Here is a 23,218-nt window from a genome sequence, read left to right on the forward strand (position 1 = left end):
TTTAAATCTTATTGACAGTTCTTTTCAGGGTATATAAGACACACATGTAAGACCCCTTCTCAGGTCTCTCCACCCCCTTCTCGTGTCTATGCCAGAAGCTATTGTACTCTCTCTCTAACTGCTCTCTAATAAACTGTTGCTTTTTACTTAAACTTGAGCAACGATTTGTTCCTGATCTTGAGGAGAAATTATTTTCTTCTGAAGATCGTGAATCCGTTCCCCTAGACGGATCTCACAGACTTCAAAAGTGATGTCCAAAATGCTAATGATCTGTGTAAAGCCAAGCAACTATGAAAGAGAGAAAAATAATTTGGATATATCAGTATTTTTAAACCGGTTGTTTCTTCTTTTGAGTGACTTTCCCCTATTACAACATATTTTTGCTTCTTGAAGTAGTGCAGACATTCACACTACAACTATTAAAGCATATATAAAAACATACAAACAAGAAAACTAACGAAATTAGTGAGTTTGAGATAAATGTTTTGTTCTGCTAAAATCAAATAACTGTATATTTAATATCTTTCCTCCATATGGCATTTCATTAATATTTTATTTTAAAATTGAAAGAAGATTGTTACTATGTGTTCATACTAAATGTGTGTTAGTTATTAATTTTAAAAATGGTACTGATGAACTCAGTGACAAAAACAAGGATGCACATACAGAGAATGGACTGGAGAACTCGAGGTTTGGGAGGGGGCTGGGGGTGAAGGGGAAACTCAGACGAAGCAAGAGAGTAGCACAGACATATATATATTACCAACTGTAAAATAGGTAGTCAGTGGGAAGCTGTTGTATAACAAAGGGAGTCCAACTCGAGGATGGAAGATGCCTTAGAGGAATGGGGGGGGAGGGTGGGGGGGACTCGAGGTGGGGGGAATCAAGGAAGGGAGGGAATACGGGGATATGTGTATAAAAACAGATGATTGAACTTGGTGTACCCCCCCAAAATAATAAATAAATAAATAAAATTTAAAAAAAAGAATTTCATATATTAAAGACATAATATAAAAACAGGATATTTAAAAATATTTTGGTTTAAAGTTATAGTATATACGGAGGAGCAGTGTTGATGTAAACTTTGTGGATATATTTAACTTAACCCAGATAATGGCATTCTATACTACTCAAAACATTACAAACTAAAGTAAATTAATGGAGATGGCATTACAAATTTTTAATTATTAATAAAATATAACAAATGCAACTTTTAATAAATAGAATAAATATCAAATTAAAAATATTTGAATTCAAAATGAAGGGATAAATTTAATACAGCTCTCTAAAACTGTCAAGATGTCATAGTAATCTGGAGAGAGACTCTATAGGACAAGAGTGCTAGTGACTTCGGTCTGGCATTTTAACCCCCAAATCTGAACAGGAAAATGGTCTTGGGCATGACAAAATGACTGTTAATAGTGAGATTGCTTCATCAATTTAAAGTGATGAAATAGCTTTCACCTTACTAAAATGAGCAATTAGGAAGACTTTTTATTGTCTAAAGAAGAAAAAAATGATGTGTATTAATGCCCAGGTCCTTAAGTTAATTTACATATATTCTGAAGAAACCAAGGCAAGGCATATTTGCCATTTATGTCACTGGTTTATCCTGAGAGTCTGGTACTTAATAGGCACTCGGTATATATTTGTTATATTCATAAATATTGGAGGAGGATTAAATACTACACGTCCTTGATTTTTTGTATTTTTCATGAGGAGATTAGAGCTATTGATGGATGAGTATGTTAAATATGAAAAAGAATGATGGTGGGAGTGAGGGTGAAAATAATCATGATAAAACAAAAAAGGCTTAAGAGAAATAATGAATATTTTATCAAGGCCAAAATGAAGTCAAAAATAATCGCAACCATTAGAAAACATGAAAACTACAACCCACACATTTCTGTAACCACAGTAATTACTATGGAATATGATTGTCAATTAAATAGGAATTCTCAGATTAAGTTTTTTAAAAGTGTGTATTATTTATTTGAAAAATACTTAAAATCTTTGAAAACAAATTATAGAATGAATCGTATTCTTAAGCGAAACAATTTAATAATATCAATATTAGATATTTTAGAAGCAGTAACAGTTAAAATGATAATTACACAATGATGAAAGGAATGATTAATAAAATAACATAATATCTGTGACTTGCCTGAATCTAAGCACATAACTTTAACCTGAAAGAAATTCAAATAGTGAATTAAATATTCAAAGTTATGCTAAGAAATTTTTAAATGTAAATATTTCTTGAAATTAATATGTAAACCAAAATTGGTAACAATATTTATTTGACAGCACAATTAAGAATTTTGTACCAAAGAATTTATATATAAACCTATATGCAAAACAGCAAGAGATTATAGAACATTTCAAGCATGCAATTAAGCCATGTTCTCATTATAAATGAGAAGTAAAAAAGAACAAATATATATTACAAGACGGAAACAGGTTCATAGATCTAGAAATGAAACTTATGGTTACCAAAGGGGAAATGTCGGGGAATGGGGTAAATTGAGAGATAGATTGGGATTAACATTTACACACTACTATGTATCAAATAGATAACTAACAAGGACCTTCTGTATAGCACCGGGGACTCTACTGAATGTTCTGTAATAACCTATATGGGAAAAAAATATCTGAAAAATAATGGATATATACATGTATATATACAACTGATTCAGTTTGCTGTACACCTGAAACTCATGCAACATTAAACAAATCAACTATACTTCAACAATAATCTGAAAAAAAAATCTGATCTGAAAAGTAAGAATATAATAGTGATCACAAATCAAAATATTTTAAAAAATTGACTAAAGAGACAAAAGAGACAAAATAAATGCATATATTTGAAAGATTTAGTAATAATATGAAATGATAAATGGATCAAATGTAAAATAGTAGTAAAAATAACATAAGATAAAGGATAGAAAAACAGTGAGAAAAAAATTTAGGGATGTGGTTAAAATTATATTTAATGAATCCATAACTTGAGTGTATTACAAACAAAAATGTGTTTATGAATTAGTAGAATAATAAATTTAGGAATTATAATAACTAACATCAAAGTAAACAAATAAAACAGAATAAAAATAAGATAATAAAGTATTGGAATTAAAGAACATAAGAATTCTCTAAAAATGAAAGATATTGTTTATTTAAAGATAGTCATAAAATAGACAAAACCTAAGAAAGTATTCAATGGAAAAGAAAAATAAAAAAAATGAGACGTGGCATGTAAACAATTATTTTAAAATACTACACAATATAGGGAGTTACTTTATGATTCAAAATTGAACATTTAGAGACTGTAAAATATTTTATAGTGTGTATAATTCACTAAAAATAACTAAAACAGATAAATTGAAACAGAAATTGGAGATGTTCACAATATCAGAAAAATTTGCCAGGAAATTTAAGATATAATTGTTAAATTTTATCTTAAAATATAAATTACTTCTTGAGAAATATAATTACATTCCTGTGTATGTTATTCAAGGAATTATGAAAAAGAGGAAAACTTTCTAACTACCAAATTAAGACGATTTCAAACTGCAAAATCCATTTCAGAAAATAAATATTTTAAGGACATTTTGATTATAAATTTCAAGTATAAGCAAATCTAAGCATGAAGCATGTAAAAATCAGTATATCATGCATGTCCAAGTGTGACATCACTAGACATATATTAGTTGTAATGCACTACACTAAAAATATTAAGGAAAAATGCATGTAGGCTGTCGAAGGTATATGGGATATTTTTGTGCCTTCCACTCATTTTTTTTTATGGTGAAATAGACATAACATAAAATTTATCTTAACTATGTTTCAGTGACATTAGATATATTTCCTCACACAGTTGTCACCGCCATTCATCCCCATAACACTTTTCATCTTGTAAAACTGAACCTCTATACCTATCAAACAATCTCTCCATTCTCTCCTCTCCTAATCCCCTAGCAACTACCATTACACTTTTTTTTAAGCTCTTTATTGGAGTATAATTGCTTTACACTGTTGTGCCAGTTTTTGCTGTACAACAAAGTGAATCAGCTGTATTTATACATATATCCCCATATCCTCTCCCTCCTGCGACACCTTCCCACCCTCCCTATCCCAGCCCTCTTTTCATCTTTATTATTTTCACCACTTTAAGTATCTCAGAGGAGTGGAATCATACAGTATTTGTCTTTTCATGTGCCTTATTTCACTTAGCATAATGTCCTCAAGTTTCATCTTCTTTGTAGAACATTACAGAATCCCCTCCCTATTTAAGGGAAAATAACACTCCATCGTGTGTGTGTGTGTGTGTGTATTGCGTGTATATACAACATTTTGCTTATTCATTTATGGGCACGGGTTGCGTCCTTGTTATAGCTATTGTCAATAATGCGCTATAAACATGGATGTAGAAACCTGTATTCAATTATTTAGAGTATATACTCAGAATTGGAATTGCTGGATTATATGGTGATTCTATTTTTTATTTTTGAGAAACTGCTTCCTGTTAAATTTTTCTGTGAACTAGATTGCTCTAAAATATAAAGTGTATTAAAATGGTACAAATCAACTGGTTTGCAAGGCAGAAATAGAGACACAGATGTAGAGAACAAGCATATGGACACCAAGCAGGGAAAGCGGGGATGGTTGCGGGGGGAATGAATTGGGAGACTGGGATCCCAAATTGTAGACTCTAAATATATGTAGTTTATTGTAAAAAATAAAAAAATAAAAAGTTAAAAAAAACACTTTTTAAAATTTAAAGAAAAAAATCAATATAGGTAAGAAAGATCAGAGAAGTGTTCGACTTTATCTATTTATAGTTAAAAATTAAATTTAAACCAGGCAAAAAGGGAACATTTGTAATATATAATATGCAACAAAATTTTTAAATTACCTATTTAACAAACAAGACAGAGATGCATCATGTCCATTTCTATTCAATGTAGTAGAGATCCAAAAGCTAATGGATTTGTAAGAAAAACAATAAAAAACAAAACACAGCTTGCAGCTTAGAAAATGGAATGACCTAGATGGAAATACCAAAAAACTTAAGATAAAACTTTTGAGACATGAAAAATTGTTTGGAACAAAACTGTGTAATGTATTCTTACAGTGGATTATGTGTATTTATCCACTGATTTGTGCTAAATATAAATATTATATCTTGCGACTACTTTAGGAGAAATTGAGTCCTTTCAGTTAGAGGGTTTCACTTTGAAAACCATACACTTTAATGTGTTATTCTTATAGTTCAGCAAAAATTCAAATATTTTGGATGAAAATGAAGCTCTGTGTGGTCCTACGAACTAGAAAAAATGCCTTAGCCTCTTGATTCCTCTGTTCTAATCTATAAAATAAAATAATTCATTTCTAGCTACTAAGGTTTCATTAAGAATTAAATTCTGTTAAAATCCTTGCAAGACAGAGGAGAATTAATATTTATGCAGTCAATTTAAATGAGGTCCTAAATGTCTGCTTCCTTGGTCAAGACAGTACCCATCAAGGCCTGGTACCATGACACTGCTTAGAAGTCAGAAAGCTAAGAAAAACAAGTGCATGAATATCCACAGAAACTCAGTGGAACCTGAGAATGATGGCTTCTGATTCAGCCAGCTAAAATGTGGGCTTGCAAAATTTTGTGAAAAATTATAGAAATAAATTGTATCTAATAAAATAAAATTGAAAAAACAATGAATATGATTCTAAAGAATATTGGTATTAATATGCTCTTATTTTTTATATATCAGAGCATAGTGATTATGGAAAATTCTAATATTTTGATGTATCAAAGCCAAAAACATGTTCCAATATTTAGATTAATTTTGCCCAAAGTGTACTTCATGATTTCTATAGAGATACTGGAGGATTATTATGCAGATGCTCCCATCACAGGTGAATCCTTCTATAAGGCAACACTAAATCTCTATAGAAGATTAAAAGACTGGTTCTGGCCCCAACTTACTGTGGGGTTACTATACTCTACTTGGCTTAAGTAAGGGCTACTGTACTCAACTTGTCTGGGGTACAGTCAAATTTCAGTATACTTGGAGCTGGCTTATAACTATTGCAGATGGTTTCTAAGGTTTACCTGTGGAGATAAACTCAAGGGGCCTGCTGTGATGGCAAGAAAGCCAATTCCCTAGAGTTTTAAAACCCAAGTCATCCTGACATAGTCAAACCTAGGAGGATGTTGTAATTAGGGATAAATATTAATATCTCGTCATTTGGCTAACACCCTAATTTGTGTTTGATGAACCTAGCTTTTATTAAAACAGGCATAAATGTGTTTACATGTTTATGTTTTAGAATAGCTTTCTTTTGAAAGAAAGCCTTTTGGAAATATTTTTGAAGGAAAAGTGGAAGGTAAAATCTCTTCTTCCTTATATATATAAGTTTTGTATTTACATAAAATGCAGAGGGATTCTCTCTCAATTTGTGTCTCTAGGACTTGTCCAATTTTGAATAAAAGATGGGCCTCCAAAAATAATTGGGTCTGTGAGCTGTAGATATTAAATAATAGTAAGTGAATGATAAACTACCTGAAAAAAGGCTTGGAATTCTTGCATCATGTTGTACTTGGCTAGATTGTGTAAAGAGAGGGAAGACTGTACTCGTAGCTCTTTGATAGACTGCGGAGCAGCTTGATTCTCTCTGGGTGACCCTGGGAATAGTTTTCAGGAACAGTCAATCAATCTCCTCAGTCCTACCCCAACTCACCTTGCAGAAACATACAGAAATCAGAAAAGCATATAATTATATAATATTCCATATCAACATATGCATATTTTAATAGCACAGTGTCCACAACAGCTTTTCCTAAACTATTTTCCACACCTGACAGGCAACTTTTCCTTCATTAAGCTAGATTCAGAACTACTTTATTTCATAATAAAAATAGCAAACACTTACATAGTATTACTGGATGCCATAAATTATTCTAAGCATGTTAGATATTTTTAAAAATTAATCCTCACAATAGGACTTCCCTGGTAGGTCAGTGGTTAAGAATCCACCTGCCAGTGCAGGGGACACGGGTTTGATCCCTGGTCCTGGAAGATCCTACATGCTGTGGAGCAACTAAGGCAGTGCACCACAACAACTGAGACTGCTATCTAGAGCCCACGAGCCACAACTACTGAGTCTGCAAGTCTAGAGCCTGTTCTCCGCAAAAAGAGAAGCCATTGCAATAAGAAGCCTGGGCTCTGCAGTGAAAACTAGCCCCCGCTCTCTGCAACTGCAGAAAGCCTGGGCACAGCAATGAAGACTCAGCTCAGCCAATAAATAAAAAGTAAATAAATAAATAAAAATTTAAAAAAATAATCCTCATAATAACCTCTATTGAGTTAGGTACCATTATTTTTTCATCTTATAAATGAGAAAATTGATACATATAAACCTTAAGAAACTTGCCTGGCATCACACAACATGTGGTAGCACTGAACTTAGAATTCAAGCGCTCATTATTTCCTGTTCATCCTACCTATACAAACAACAATTCCAATACTAAATTAAAATAACTATCAGTCAAATCTAATCCTATTTTGGGGGCCTATTCCAAATTCCTACATGACCTGAGCCAGTAGTTACTATGCTGAATAAGAAGGAAAATATTCTTGCCCTTAGGGACATTCGCTACATTTTAGCTGGAAGGAAAAATCAATGAAAAAACATATAAAAAAGAATATTTAAGGAAATATGAATCTTGATGATGTATTCGTAACAATTGGAGAAACCCCTTTACAGACTTTGGACCTTAGACCTGATACATGTAAAAAAAAAAAAAGCCATGAGTAACATGATTAACAAGTATAAACAGTGAACAGATATGGAACCCCACAGCAACCAAATAGAAAACATATATCTATTAACAAGACCATAAGATGTGTACTTATAAATTAATGTATATTGGGTTCAAAAGGATGTCTCAATACCTCACAAAAACTTTACCAGTAAAATATATTATCTAACTATAATAAAACTGGAATTTAATAACAAAAGAACAATTAGACTACTGTCTAAAATATGTGCTGCTAAGTACCTTCGGGGAAAAAAGAAAAATTCATAAAAATAAATCACATTTAAAGAATTTCATGATAAAATGGGGGTGACATATCAAAAGCACATATCCTGAGAAGTTCTCTTTTTTTAGCTTTATAACCTCTATCAAAAGAAGGAGGCCAATTCACAATAATAAAGCAAATATTTTATCCAAAATTTGAGACAAAGAGCAAGAGAGTTAATTCAAAACAGACAGAAAATAACTTAGGCAAGAGCAGAAATTCATGCAATAAAGTAAGAAAAACTATAACATGTACATTAAGGAAGATTAAAACTGACTAAAAATATTATTGAGATATATTTCTTGTAAATCTGATTAAGAGGAAATTAGAAATGAGATACAAGTAAACCAAACTTGGACCTCCAAAAACCACAAGAAATAAATAGCATGCACTCAATTTAAAATAATGTTTACATTATAAATGCTATATTCTAACCAATTTGAAAACAAAAATATAACACAAAAGATCTAAAAAATAAACATGGAAAACTTTTTAAAGAAATTAACATCCTATTCAAATCTCTCCAATGAACTGCATTCCCCCAACAAGCAAATATGCTGTGAAAAGCAATAGGCCTATATTGTTTCTCTTTATGGGAGAAAAACAAATTTCTTTATTCTTAAATTATACAAAGTATGACCAGATAATGGTAAAATAGGAAAAATGCACAATTTATTTTGCAAAGCACTTGTAATGTTAATTTCAAGGGTGTGTGCTGTACAGGTAGTATACAGCAATAGAAACAAAGTTATAGACAGTTTCTTGATGAATTTATAATAAAATTTATACATAAAATAATTAACCAGTAACAGTGTACTAAAACCATATAGTAATCAAATAATGTTTATCCCAATGATACACACATGATTTGATTTAGCAAAGTTAAGTACTTCTTTACAGTATTAAAGAAGAAACAAAAAGTATGTAATTATCTATATTTGTAGAAATTGTGGGAAATTATTTTATGTGGTTCTATGTCAATTTACAATAAAAACAGTTAAAAAGAAAAGAAGAAAATTTTTTGACTTAATAAAAGATATATACTAAAATGTCCAGCTTGTATCATACTCAACAGAGGGTGTTTGGACTCCATCTTTTTAACATCAAGAGCAAGACAAAGACATCTAATGCCATTCCATAGTACTGGTGACTGTGAGAAGGAGAAAATGTGAAATTTCTAATGTTTCTGAAGTCAAAAAATGTATTTCTAGACAGCAGGAATAAATGAATTACACTCAATATTTCTGAGAGGTAATGCTGGATGAGAAGGGAAAGTAGCCTATTCAGTTTAAGGTGGAAGGCAATGGGGAAGTTACTAAAAGTAATTCCAGGTGATGAGTAGGAAAGATAAGCTACCTTATCTTTAAGTGAGAATGCTTTTGTTAAGAGGAAAAAGTAAATGTTGATAATTATTACAGAAAGCTTGCTCTTAAAGTAAGAAAAGATGACACATGGATAGTGTTCTTGTTTTGAAGGGTGGTGTGGTTTTTTTGGCATGATTTAAAAATGGGAGTAGTAGGGGAAAACCGGACAAAATTAAATTTAATGAGTCTACATATATTGAATTGAGGGAAGAAATGTGTATTCTTGTTAGTTGGATAGGGAGGGATCAGAGTAAATAACTGAGTTTCTCTAGATCCTATTTAATTTGTATTACTTCTGTAGTATTAATGTAAAATGACTATTTTATTTGGTCTATCCCCTAATTTTTAATTTGGAAAAATTTAAACGTTAAAGAGAATGTAGATTTCATTCTCAAATGGAGAGAAGACAACAAGATAAGTGCTTTTTGTTCCTCCCTCAACCTGTGCTTATAAAATAAAGCTATTATGTTTCTTAATTTGGTTAACAGATTTTTATCTCTCCAGACTATGCAGTTTTGAAGGCCATCTTGAAAAGAACTGAATTTCCCACTAGTCTGTAAGGAAGCAGGTTTGTTTGGACACACAAGGAGAGATACTGTCAGACAGGTAACATTTCCAAATTAGAAATTCAGGCACTGTGACCTCATTAAACTAATGACTTCATGGATATTTCATAGTTTTTCCATAAGGAAGACAACATTGAGAAAATAGAGGAATTTGGGTAATGATGAGCAAGACATAGCATTTATTTTCCAAAGTAAAGTCACAATATCCTTCACACTGGAAATTCCAATCCCTATTTGGACATATGACAAAGTGGAATCTGGCTGTAGATGATCTCCTTCCATTAGGCATTCACTGAAGCTGATTTTTGTTTCCCTCAATTATCTCAGCATCCTATTATATTTTAATCCTGGGAACATTGGTTAATGGTGAGAACAGTCCTTCACAGGGTGAGGAGATGAAAAATTCTTAGAAAGTGTGGTGGGCATGCCAGTGACGTTGGGATTCTGGAGACACTTACTGGGAATGCACCATTCAACACCATCTCATGTCGTGGCCAAAATGATGCTCTCAGGAAGGCATTATTAGACCCTGATTATATCACCAACAGAAGTATCCCTTTCCTTCAAGGTTTTCCCCTGGATTCCCTTCCCTCTCCTCTCCCCTTCTCTTTCTTCCCCTTGCTCCTCTTTCCCTTCATTTCTCTTCCCTTCCCTGACAAATATCCTTTTCATATGCTGTGGGATTTAGTATCCTTAGAACCTAGGAGGGTCCTTATGACACAGTCTCGTATCTGCTTGGTTTTCACCCCATAGATGATAGGGTTCATAGTAGGGGGCAGGAGCAGATAAATATTGGCCACAATGATGTGACAAGATGGAGGAATTGTGTGGCCCCCAAAGCGGTGGGAAAAGAAACAAAAGAAGGCTGGGCTGTAGGAGAAAACTATAGCACAGATGTGGGCGGTGCAGGTGCTGAAGGCCTTCCCCCGAGCTTCCGCTGAGGAGAGGCTGACCACTGCCCAGAGGATCATGGTGTAGGAGACCGTGATGCACAGGATGTCAAAGCCCCCAATCAGGAGGGCAACCATCAGACCATAGATAACATTGATCTTGATATTTCCACATGATAGCTTGGCTACAGCCATGTGGTCACAGTAGGTGTGGTGTATTATATTGCCTCTGCAATAGGGTAGTCGCTTGATGATGAAAGTCAAGGGAAAGACAAGCAACACACCTCTCAGGAAAGTGGCAAGCCCAGCCTTTGCAATGACAGGATTGGTGAGGATAGTTGGGTAGCGCAGAGGGTGGCAGATGGCCGTATAGCGGTCCAGGGCCATAAGCATGAGCACCCCAGACTCCATCCCTGTGAAGGTGTAGATGAAGAACATCTGGACCAGGCATCCATCAAAGCTGATTTCCTTGAGATGAAACCAGAAGATGCAGAGGGCTTTAGGGGTTGTAGTTGTGCACATGACAAGGTCAGTTAGAGAAAGCATGGCCAAAAAGTAATACATGGACTTGTGCAAGGAATCCTCATATCGAATGAGGTAGAGGAGTCCACAGTTCCCTACCACAGCCACAACATACATTGTGCAGAATGGCAAAGAAATCCAGAGATGCCTGTCCTCCAGCCCTGGGATCCCGGTAAGAATGAATGAACCTGGCGTCAGGTCTGTTTGGTTCAGCATTATCACGGTCAGGCTGGTATAATCATTAAACAGCTTACAGAACTTTTATTCATTTCTTAGTTTTTTTTGTTTGCTTGTTTGCTTGTTTTGTTTTGTTTAAAGATCCTCCAGTATTAGGGGGGGAAAAGAGAAAAATCTTAGTTTTCCTCTCTCTCTCTCTCTCACTCTTCCATTTACTCTCTATCTATGCCAAACATGCATTTTAATATCAAATGACCAAATATGTTAAGTGCAATAGAATACTTAAATATGTTAAAACCATTTGGGTGATGTTTGTTAGTTCATTAATTTATCAATTCATTCAACAAACATTTAACATTCACTATGTCCCAGGTTCTATCACACTATATTGTTTCCACATTATTTTGAAACAAAAATGACATAGATTAAATCCTCATAAATTTATAAGTAAAGGTAATTATGTTATGATCTTTCTAATGAGATTTTTGTTAGAATATTTTATTTAAATACTAATTGCTATACCCATATCCTTTTGACTGTTTTCTTAAGGCAAAGTTTATCACCTCACCAGTGACCTAACATATATGATAAGGTTGTTTTTATTGTCATTGCTTTTAATGAGTTATATTTCTGCTATACTAAATTTTACAAATATTAACTCATTAATCCTCACTACAAACCCAGGAATTATTTTTTTTAATTAATCTGCACTTTATAATTGAGCAAATGGAGGCACTATGCAGATGAGGCTTCTTCATGTCTGAGTTGCTGTGCGTTCAATGCCAAAGCTGAACGCTCTCTGACCTCTTCTCATGATTTGTTTCTTCTACATTTTGACAGAGAAATGTGTATTAGAAAAATTGTACCATAGACTAATAATGAAAATTAAAAAATACCCAGCTCTATCACTTGGATTGTTGAAGTCCACCTTCCTGTATTTCAGGTCTCCACTAGCATTGACCTTTGCATTTCTAAATAATTTGTCTACTTTGCTTTATCTTCCTTTTCAGCTTAAAATTGTTGCTGTTTAAATTTTTAATTAGTGTTTAATTTTTGTTACAGTATAATATTATTGATTGCTGAGTCACATCATATGACAATTATATTTTCTTCATTCAATATTTTTTCTTTTGATACTTTGCTTTTTTGGGCTTTGTGTTTGATGTCGATATCGCAAAAACTTTAACTCATTTTTAGAATTGTAAAATAGTTTTATTATAATTTGTTGACAGTTAAACACAATCTATTAATGCTAGTACTTCCTACATCATCTGCCTGTTTCCAGGAAGTCTGGGTCCTTCTGCTTCTCTGGAACACAGCTGTTTTCTAGTTTTGACACATAATTCTCATCCAGAAATTCGCCTTCATCTACTGTTTGTGTTATATCACTATTTGTGGATCTGCTTTTTTATTTCTTTCTATATTTCTGACTGCATGGAAAACATGTTTTTGAGATCATCTGTGTCTGAGTATGGTTTGTTCTGTTTACAATTTTGCTGATTAAAAGTTCTTGGTTTAATGTTATTTTCTCTCGGAATTTTGAAGGTATTTCTCTGTTGTCTCCTAGCTTCCAATGTTAATATTAAGAGGAAAATTCTGATTCTTGATGCTTTTTACAAGAATTATTATTTTTTTGTATTTCTTCATTTATGTTTTTGGTTCTGCTCTACTTAAGAACATTTTACATTTTTGTGCTTTGCTATTTAATGGTGATAATAAAGATGTAAGTGTGCCTGTGTATGTCTTATTGTAAAGGTACTTAATGAGCTTTTGAGACTGGAAACCTGTGATTTATTCTTTGGGAATTTTTTTTTTTTTTTACTTAATTTTGATCATTTATTCTTAACTTTTAAAAAATCTTTCTACAACTTCTTTTTAGTCTGATATTGTTTCTTCTGAATTTATTCTCTTATTTTGCTACTTAATTCTTATAAGTTGTATCTATTTATTTGATCCACTTTCTAGAAAATTTCATCAATTTTATTTGCCCAATATGTTGATATTTTTTGTTGTCTAACATGACAAATTTCCAGGTTCTTGTTTTCTCTCTTTATTGTGAATGTACTATACATATATATTTATCTATTTATATTAATAACTGTAGTTATATATATTGCAATATGAATATTATTTCCTTAACTTCTGTTTCAATGATTTATTTTTAATAGCTACACTGGTTTTTATATTTTATCTTGCAAGAGTTTCCTAATTGTCTGGTAATCTTTGACCATAATTTACATTTAATGAGGAGTCTTTAGAAAGGTGATTTAAAACTCCAGTCTCATCAATTGATAGTATTTACTGAGTGCCCTTGTGGGGACCTCTTTGCTTCATTGTAGACATCCTTTGTTATCAGTGTTTATCATATCTCAGCTTATTAGCTTATCTTTAATTCCCTAGTTAACATCACTGGTGCTGAAATAAGTTAATAACTGCAAAGCTAACAGACATCTTGTAATCTGTATTATAAACAAAAAACAATGTGTTTATAATAAATAATTTTTCCTTGATTACCAATATTGTCATTGTTATTCTTTTCTATCAGGTGTGTAAAATTCTACTTTGTATACAACATTATGTTTTTCAGATTACTTTTACAGGCATTATTAAAAGTAACAAAACTGTAACAATTCACATATACATGTACACATACATATATATGTATAAAACACATGCATACATACAGCACAAATATATGTGTGTGTGCATGGAAAAAATTTGGACTTTGAAATGTATTTTTGATAAATATTTGGCCAGTAGAAATGAAGTTGTCACAAGTGATGAAAAACAAGGTCACTACTCATTTATCTCTCAATATATTCAATCAACCAACTCAATTCTAGGTACCTGTATAATAGAAGCAAGCAGAAAAATTAAGAAAAGCATAGATATCCAGCAACTGAGAATAGGAAATGTTCTGAAATTGCCTGTGCTCTATTTTTAAGAACGTAGTTCTTAAATATGAGATAAATATCACATTTATGTCTCTTTTGTTTTCATTTTCTAGTTCTGGTGTCAATTAATGAAACTAGCTTTGTTGTTATGTGAGAAGTTAAGGTCCTATTTTCTTTAAATATGCAAAACTCTTTGTAAAAAATAGAAGCTTATACAAAACAATAAAATATTAACTACAAATTAAAATAGACTTTTTCCAACTTATATTTAAACTGATTTTGATACATTAATTGTGCTGCGAGGAAAATGGATTCATACTATGCCGTGAGTGAGCAGGTATATCAGTATACAGGAATAGATGTGGTAACATCAGTAGATAAATATCACCACTTACCAAATACAATAGTCTCTCATCTCTTCTCAGTCCCAATCTCCATTGACAATCAGTTTATTTCCTTACTAGACTGTCGTCAGTTTTATGACTCCTGTTCTCTCAATATGACAGTAGATTCCTCCAAGTAGGTTTTGCCATCTAAAATGGATGAAATACCCTCACAAATAAGTGTCTCTAGAATGGAAGTAAGTAAATTAGATTCTCATCTCAGAAGAATGGGAGGGCAAGTAAGAAGCAAGAGTGTTGTGACCATGACGAGGAACTATTCTCTAAGCTATCCTCCCATTCTTCTTGTCATGGGAGTGATTCCTACTTGACTTCCACTACAACAAAACCAGATTCCTATTTGCTTAGGAAAACAGATAGATATTCATAGTCATAATGGAAAGTTACACTGACTTGCAATCTGTGAAGTGGAGAAAAAAAACAGTTTCAGGAAAATTCAATCTTTTATATCACTTCTGCCTTCAACTGGTAGATAGAATCAAACCTCAAGTTGTAAGAACCTAATAATCAATTCATATACATCCCAAACTCTCCACTCCTTTTTACTGCCTACAAAGTAAAAAAATCCTATCTCAATTCCCACTTTTGTATGACCTTCAATACCTTGGTTTCTGGTGAGGAAACGATAAGCTGAATGCAGTCTGTTCCAGGTGTTCAGGCCTTTTGTCAAAAAACATCACAGTTTTACAGTGTATATACACGCACAATCTTCAGCATCTTAATCCTTTGTTATCTGTACCATAAAAATGAGCATTTAAGGAAAAATATGTGTTATATATCCCAAGAGGATATTTCAGACTGTTAAAGGCATAGGTGCCCTTGTGGGAATCAAGCTTACCCCTATGGGAAGATGAAAACTAATGGAAGCTTTCTATTCTTACTACCTATGTGGTGGTACATAATTAAGTGAATAATTCCATATGTGTGTATACATGTGTTTGTGTGAAGGCATGTATAAATGGGAAGGAATGAAAATAAACACAAACTTTTTAAATAAAAACATAATTTTGGTATTTATTGCAGAGTATTATTTCTTTCTATGGAAGCTTTTGTGGGACACAAGTTGAAAGATCCTAAATATAGAATGTTTCGATCAACCACACATCCATCTATTTTTCCTTTATGTATTTGTTTTTTCATCTCTCTAAATAAGATCACTAAGGATTTAATACTCCTCATATCATGCTGGGAACTATGCAGATCAGATAACATTGGCCTTGGTTTTCAAGAAGATTACTTTCAACTGAAGTAGATGATGAATCTTATGGCCTTCTAGAAACACATCAAAAATTCAGGATTTTTATGCATATACATTAGATTAAGAATAAGTATGTGCCTAAAGCTAGATATAATAGTGATGATGGTGATAGTAACAGTAAAAAATCACAGTACCTGGTTTTAATTTTTTTCCTTTAAATAATAAAATCTATGCCTTATGCATTGTCTAATTTTGAGAGACAAAAGTAAGTTTGTAAAGGGATATATAGAATTCTTAAATTGTATAATGTAGAGATATCATACATTTCATATGTATGTGTACATATGTTTTGACAAAAGACCTCATCATACCATATTAAAACATAAATTTTGCTATTTTCAATATTCATACAATTAGCACATTCTAACAAGATTTATTCAGTATTACTATGATTGAATAAAAGTTCATAATATGAATTTAACAATTTGTTCACAATTTTCCTCTTCTTATGTATGGAGGTTCTTTTATTTTACAGGAAATAAAAAATAAATACCTATTTAAAGCATATTTTAGCTCAATTTTGAATTTCATTTTTTAAAAATTAAAGTTAAATTCACACAATATAACATGAACCATTTTAACCAATTAAAGATATACAGTTTAGTGGCTTTAATTACATTCGCAATGCAGTGCAAACATCTCTACCATATAATTTCAGAACATGTCCACAGCCTCAAAAAGAAATCTCCCTAAACATTAAATGGTCACTTGTGATTGCTCCATTCATTAGTCCCAGGCAACAACTATTTGTTTTATATTTCTATGTAGTCACCTATTCTAGACATTTCATAGAAATTGAATGATATACATCCTTTGTGTCTAGGTTTTTTCCCCTAGCATAACGTTTTCAAAACACAGCAGGTACAAGTCCTTTTCTCTTTTCATGGCTGAGTAAAAATTCATCTTATGGATACACTTCATTTTATTTATCCATTCAGCAGCCAATGGACATATAGTTTCTTTCTACTTTCTGGCAAATGATGCTGCAAATGATACTATAAATGACCGTATAAATGATCATATATGTAAAAATAATATTTGTTTAACCACCTGCTTTCAGGTTATTTTGGTTCAATACTTAGATTTGACAGACCATACAGTAATTTTATATTTAACTTATGAGGAAATGCAATGTCATTTTCCACAGTGGTTACACCATTTTACAATCCCACCAGCAATGTAAGATGGTTTCAGTGTGTCTGCACCCTGCTAACACTTGCCATTTTGTATATTTTTAAATCATTGTATCCATTTTAGTGTGTGTATTGCTATCTTATTGTGGATTTGATTCACATTTGCCAAATGACTAAGAATGATAATCTTTTCATGTGCTTGTTGGCTATTGGCATATCTTCTCTGGAGCATGTCTGCTTAGGTTATTTGCTCATTAAAATGATATAAAGCCTATTAGCAAAACAAACAGCAAAATGACAGAAGTCAGTCCTTCCACAGAGTAATTAGAGTAAGTGGAAATGGGATAATGTCTCCAATTAAAATGTAGAGACTGACAGAATGTCTGCTCTAGCCTGAGCAATTAAAGCAACATCATCAACAACAATAGCAACAAGGACAACACCCATGTACAAATTGGGAAAATAAGTAAAACTATGTCTATAAACAGAGATAGCATGGTATATATTGAAAATCTTAAAGAATTCACAAAAATACTATCAGGTAATACACAAATTCAGCAAAATTTCAGGATGCAAGATCAAAACATAAAAATCAGTTGTAATTCTGTTCACTAGCAATGAACAATCCAAAAGGGAATATCAAAGATCAATTTCTTTTAAAATAGCATCAAGATAATAAAATACTTAGATTTTACTAAGAAAGTGCAGGATTTGTGCACTGATAACTAAAAGAAGTGTGAAAAAAATTAAAAAGACCTAACTAAATGGAAAGACTTCTTATGTTCATGAATAAGAAGACTGTTAAAGTGGCAGTGTTATCCAAAATCACTATAGATTCAATGTAATTCCTACCAAAATTCTGACAGTTCTCTTGCAGAAATGGAAATGCTTATTCTCAAGTTCACAAGAAATTGCCAGAAAATCTGATTTGCCAAAACAATCACTAAAAAAAATTGAATGATTCACACTTCCTGATTCCAAAACTTATTACAAAGCTACAATAAGAAAAATGGTGTGGTATTGGCATAAGGATAGGCATTCATGGAGTGGAATTAAAAGTGCAGAAATGAACTCATATATCTATGGTGAATTTGCATTGTCTCGAGCAAATAGTGATGGGGTGGCAGGATATCCACTTACAAAAGAATGAAATTGGATTTTTAACTCAAACCACATACAAAAATTAACAATAGATCAAATACCTAAATATAAGAGCTAGAGCTATAAACCACTTACAAGAAAAAATACGGGTAAATTTTCATAACCTTAGACTTAGCAATTGTTTATTAGATATGAAAGTAAATGCTTAATGATGAAAAGAAAAAAAATAAAATGGACTTCATCAAAATTAAAAAACAAACAACTTTTTTGTATATCAACGGAAACTAGCAAGAAAGCGAAAAGTTGTTGATTCCTTTTCCATTCTGGGTCAAGGCTTTGCCCGTCTGTCAAAGCAATATTGTCTCCCATACATATTATGACCACATATCAGTGGTAAAGTTATCCTGTGCCAGTATCAAGGTCATTGTCATATATGGTCTGATGGGTGCCTTTCTGATTGGAGTGTTTGATATCTGCTGTATATCTGTATCTTACATTATGACCCTCCGGGCAGTGTCAGACTCTCATCAGCAGATGTTCAGCAGAAGGCTTTCAGCACCTGCATTGCCCATCTTTCTGTCATTATTATCATCTATGTTCCAGCATTCTTCACTTTCCTTACCCACCATTTTGGGGGACACACATACCACCTTCTCTTCACATCATTGTGGCTAACTTCTATCTTCTTCTTCCCCAAACTTTGAACCCCATTGTTTATGGGGTAAAGACAAAAAAGATTCAAGACAATGTCATAAAGCTCTTCCAGGGTTCAAGTACTCAGGACAACTGAAATTAGACAGAAGGAAGACAAATGAAAAACAACAAAGAAGAAATTCAGATGTGATATCACACAATCGCTCATGTGTGATAACATGTTTTTTATAAGATCTATGTTATTTTTGCAACTATGATGGGAAAATATATATATAATTCTGGATTTATATTCCAGTGCTTTCCCTTTTTTTTTCTCCATCACCAGTTTGAACCAAGTCATTTGTAGAGAACTACAGAGAACACAGAGGACACATGGGACATTGACTTGGAGTAACAATCCTGAGAGAGCATGACTGGTTACATGGCTGCAAGCAGTTCTGAAAGTAGAACTAGTCTCAAGGAAAACCGATTGAGATAATGCAGTCATATAGCCTGATGGCTCCAGGCCGCAGCTCCGAGTTAAAGATTAACAATCTCCCCTAGTAGTCATAAAAAACAAGGTGTTCTGCTTTTTTCTCTAATTGAAGCATAAACCTTGTGATGTCCATTATCGTGATTTATAATCCAGAATGCTAGAATGCTAGAATGCTTTTTCTCAATAAATACACTATGGGAATCAGAGCTCGGGATTCTTGATTGGCTTGGTCTTGAGTCCCCTAACCCCATGCTTTCCTATACTTTTGTGTGAATTTTCTTAATTCCGCCATGCCACTCACATTCAGGTTCGTTCGTGTGGATGAGACCTCCACAGTCATTGACAGTGGTTCACTACAATTTCTTCTAGTGTTTCCATGTAAGATATTTTCTTAACCTTTTGAGAGATTTCTTAAGTGTCATGTCTGTGTTTGTAATCTTATGTATAAGAATGCAATGGCTTTTCAGGACATTTTCCAGGCTACGCAGTCTTTGAAGCTAAAATTCAGGTTATGAATTATGGTGATAATATACGGGTAAAAATGGTAATGGTAAATGATAATATACGGGTCATTGACTTTATTTTATTTTGCTTTCTTTAAGATTTATTTATTTATTTATTTGGCTGTGTTGGATCTTTATTGCTGCACATGGGCTTTCTCTAGTTGCAGTGAGCAAGGGCTACTCTTCATTGCGGTGCGTGGGTTTCTCATTGTGGTGGCTTCTCTTGTGTCGGAGCATGGGCTCTAGGCATGCGGGCTTCAGTAGTTGCGGCATGCGAGCTCAATAGCTGTGGCTTGTGGGCTCTAGAGCACAGGCTCAGTAGTTGTGGTGCACTGGATTAGTTGCTCTGTTGCATGTGGGATCTTCCCAGACCAGGGCTTGAGCCTGTGTCCCCTGCATTGGCAGGCAGATTCTCAACCACTGAGCCACCAGGGAAGCCCAGTCATTGATTTTAAAAGAATGGCATTTAGTAAACATCACATTGTTAAATGCCACACAGACCAATTTACTTAAGAAGTAAAGAATACTGGTAATACAAAGGTTAACCTTCAAAAATAATAAATGAAATATAAGACTCAAGAAGTCTATGTTATTTCAGAAAACTGATTTAGTTTTTTTCCATTATTTACTGACATCAGGGCTTTTTCTCTGTTGAATAAAGTTACTTATTTAGAATACCCATGGACACTACATAAGTAATGCTCCCAACTACCAGGTCTGTGAAAACATCTTGGATATCGTCTCTTCCCTGCAGTCTCTCGGTTCAATAACATCTTTTTCCTGTTTCACTGATCATCAGTCATCTATCTTGTTTCCTCCCCTTTTACCTCTGGAATGGTAGTTGATCTTGAAGCCATAACCAACATGTCTCTATTCTATTTCATACTATAGATTCCTCTCTCCCATCTCCATGGCTGGAACTTCACCTAGCTTAGGTTTTTGTTGTTGTTGTTGTTGTTCTGTTTTGTTTTGCTTTTGGTATCCACTACTGTGAGATACTTCACGGAATAAGCCCCTGAATTTCTAGCCCCCTTCTAGTACTTTTAAGCTATACTTGCCCGTTTACCATACATTGGAAACACCAAGAGGTCCCTAATTGGAGCATTTACTTCCAGACATAATCCTCCTGCTACTACTATGTAACAGCAATCATAGTTCCTCATGACAATCTGGGTCAAGTATTTCTGCCACTAAAGTTACTCCTTTCTCTACTTCCTAGTCTGTAGGCATGGTGAGCTACAAATGATCAAGCAGCAGCCATAGTTTTAGGACTCTGTCCCTAGTAGAAGAGGACCCCTTGCCTTGAAAATAAGGATAATCTAGAGTTAACATAATGAGGGACACAATTTTACAGTGTCTTATTGCAAGTTACGACACTGCTTGAGAGCTTTCCTCAGCTAGCAGACAGAGAAGTCCAGAATCGACCAGGAATTAACCCATTTAAGTCCAGTAATGGGAGCTGGAGAGCAAATACTCAAGTGTTTTCATCTCATGGTGGGAAAATGCTGATGTATGTCCCATAACATTATCCAAAGTACCTCAGTGATACTGAGCCCACATAGCTACAGCCAGTAATCTGCTTATGTACATGCTTTATATTGACTTCCTTTTCTTTCCTGTCTTAGATTCCCTCCCATCAAGTTTTCCAGTACAATCTACCAAATAACATACTTAAATGAAATTCTTATCTCAGGTCCGTTTCTGCAAGAACCCAGCATAGGGTAGTGTTTCTTCTAAATCAGACTATAAATGTGAGAAACTGAAGACAGATGCTCAGTGTTTATTCTACTTATTCATAATACATGCTGATATTTACAGGTTGGATAAAAGGGAATATTATTATCCATATTTCAGTGATGAATTTCAAAGGGTTTGAATGATTGTTTTAGAACATACAGAAAATAAGTGGCCAAATTAGGATAAAACCTGGTCTGTCTATTCCAGAGCCAAAGCTTTTAACTGGTGCAATATATTTCTTTACCTTAAACAACTACTGGCTATTAAGGAGAAAAATGGTCAGAAAAATTTATACTGTTCAAATAGATTCATTCATTTACTTTTCTCCAAATTGCTGCTAAGAAAAAAAAAGCAGAAAAAAAAATCAAACCACGAAGTATACAAGAATGATATATTAATTTTAGGAATTATGGATAACATTGCAGTATAAGAATTAACAAACATTTATACATAGACTGCCTAGTTAATAACAAAATATCATTTATATGAATTTCAAAAGCAGAAAAAAAATAATTGATGTTGATAGACGTCAAGCGAGTGGTTACTTTTTAAGTTATTGGATGGGAACCTGGAGCAATTCAGATGCTGGAAAGTGCATTTCTTGTCCCAGTTAGTGTTCTCTTCATGATATTTCACCCAGTTGTATAGTAATTACTTGTGTTCTCTTTTGTGTGTTTCCTATCCCTCAAATAAAGTAAAACTTAAAGCATCAATGTTTGCTTTTTTAAGTTAATATTTGTGTCTCAAAAATTTTAGCTGATTGCAACAATGAGGTATGTAATGAACTAATTGTGGCATAAAGTTATAAAGAAAACTTACTGTATTAGTCAAAAACACATTGAGGAGGCATTACACAGTGTGCTGATTTTACATCTATGAAAATTTTACAATCTCTTTCAAGGAAAGTTTCAAATCTAGAGGTGATAGGAGTCAGGTAAAGATACTTATCATACAGTTTTTTAAAAGTCTTTTTAGAGTTTTTACATCAATGCAGATGAGGGACTTAATCTCTATTTAATCCAAGTAAAATCTGTGATTTAACTTTACTACTATCAGAAATATGGATTGATTTTCATGAAGAGTGAAGACCTGCTACTCTCTAGCTTTTTTCTAGTAAATGAGCTCAAATCTTTAACAAGAGCTCAAATAAAATGAATACTGTTAATGAAAAACTTGCCTGAAGAGAATAGGTATGTTTTATTTTATACTTGGATTAGAAAAATGATACATTATATCATCATACACTATTGTATGCTTCAGAAATTGATTTTATTGTTACATTTTTAATTATTCTTTTGTCCTCTGTTGAGAAATCCATAGTTAGAATTTTTTTTCCTTTTGTATCCATTACCCTGTGATCTATAGCATGTTAAAGCACAGTGCCTTGCTAATAACAACTTACAGTCTTGACTTACATGATACTGACACTTGCTCTTTGTAGTCCATGTCTATCAGTGAAGTTAAA

The 23,218-nt window shown here is 33.1% G+C and overlaps 1 protein-coding gene across 1 annotated transcript; it reads right to left on the reverse strand.

The window, feature by feature from the left end:
- Positions 1-10,676: 10,676 nt before the first annotated feature.
- On the reverse strand, positions 10,677-17,730 carry LOC130860795 (olfactory receptor 52N4-like). Its single transcript, XM_057749367.1, has 2 exons — positions 17,660-17,730; positions 10,677-11,649 (listed from the first exon to the last, which is right to left on the reverse strand). The coding sequence occupies exons 1-2, from the start codon at positions 17,728-17,730 to the stop codon at positions 10,677-10,679; spliced, it is 1,044 nt and encodes a 347-aa protein (XP_057605350.1).
- Positions 17,731-23,218: the final 5,488 nt, after the last annotated feature.

The sequence above is a fragment of the Hippopotamus amphibius genome, chromosome 9 (genome assembly GCF_030028045.1).
Source record: "Hippopotamus amphibius kiboko isolate mHipAmp2 chromosome 9, mHipAmp2.hap2, whole genome shotgun sequence".
NCBI classification, from domain to species: domain Eukaryota; kingdom Metazoa; phylum Chordata; class Mammalia; order Artiodactyla; family Hippopotamidae; genus Hippopotamus; species Hippopotamus amphibius.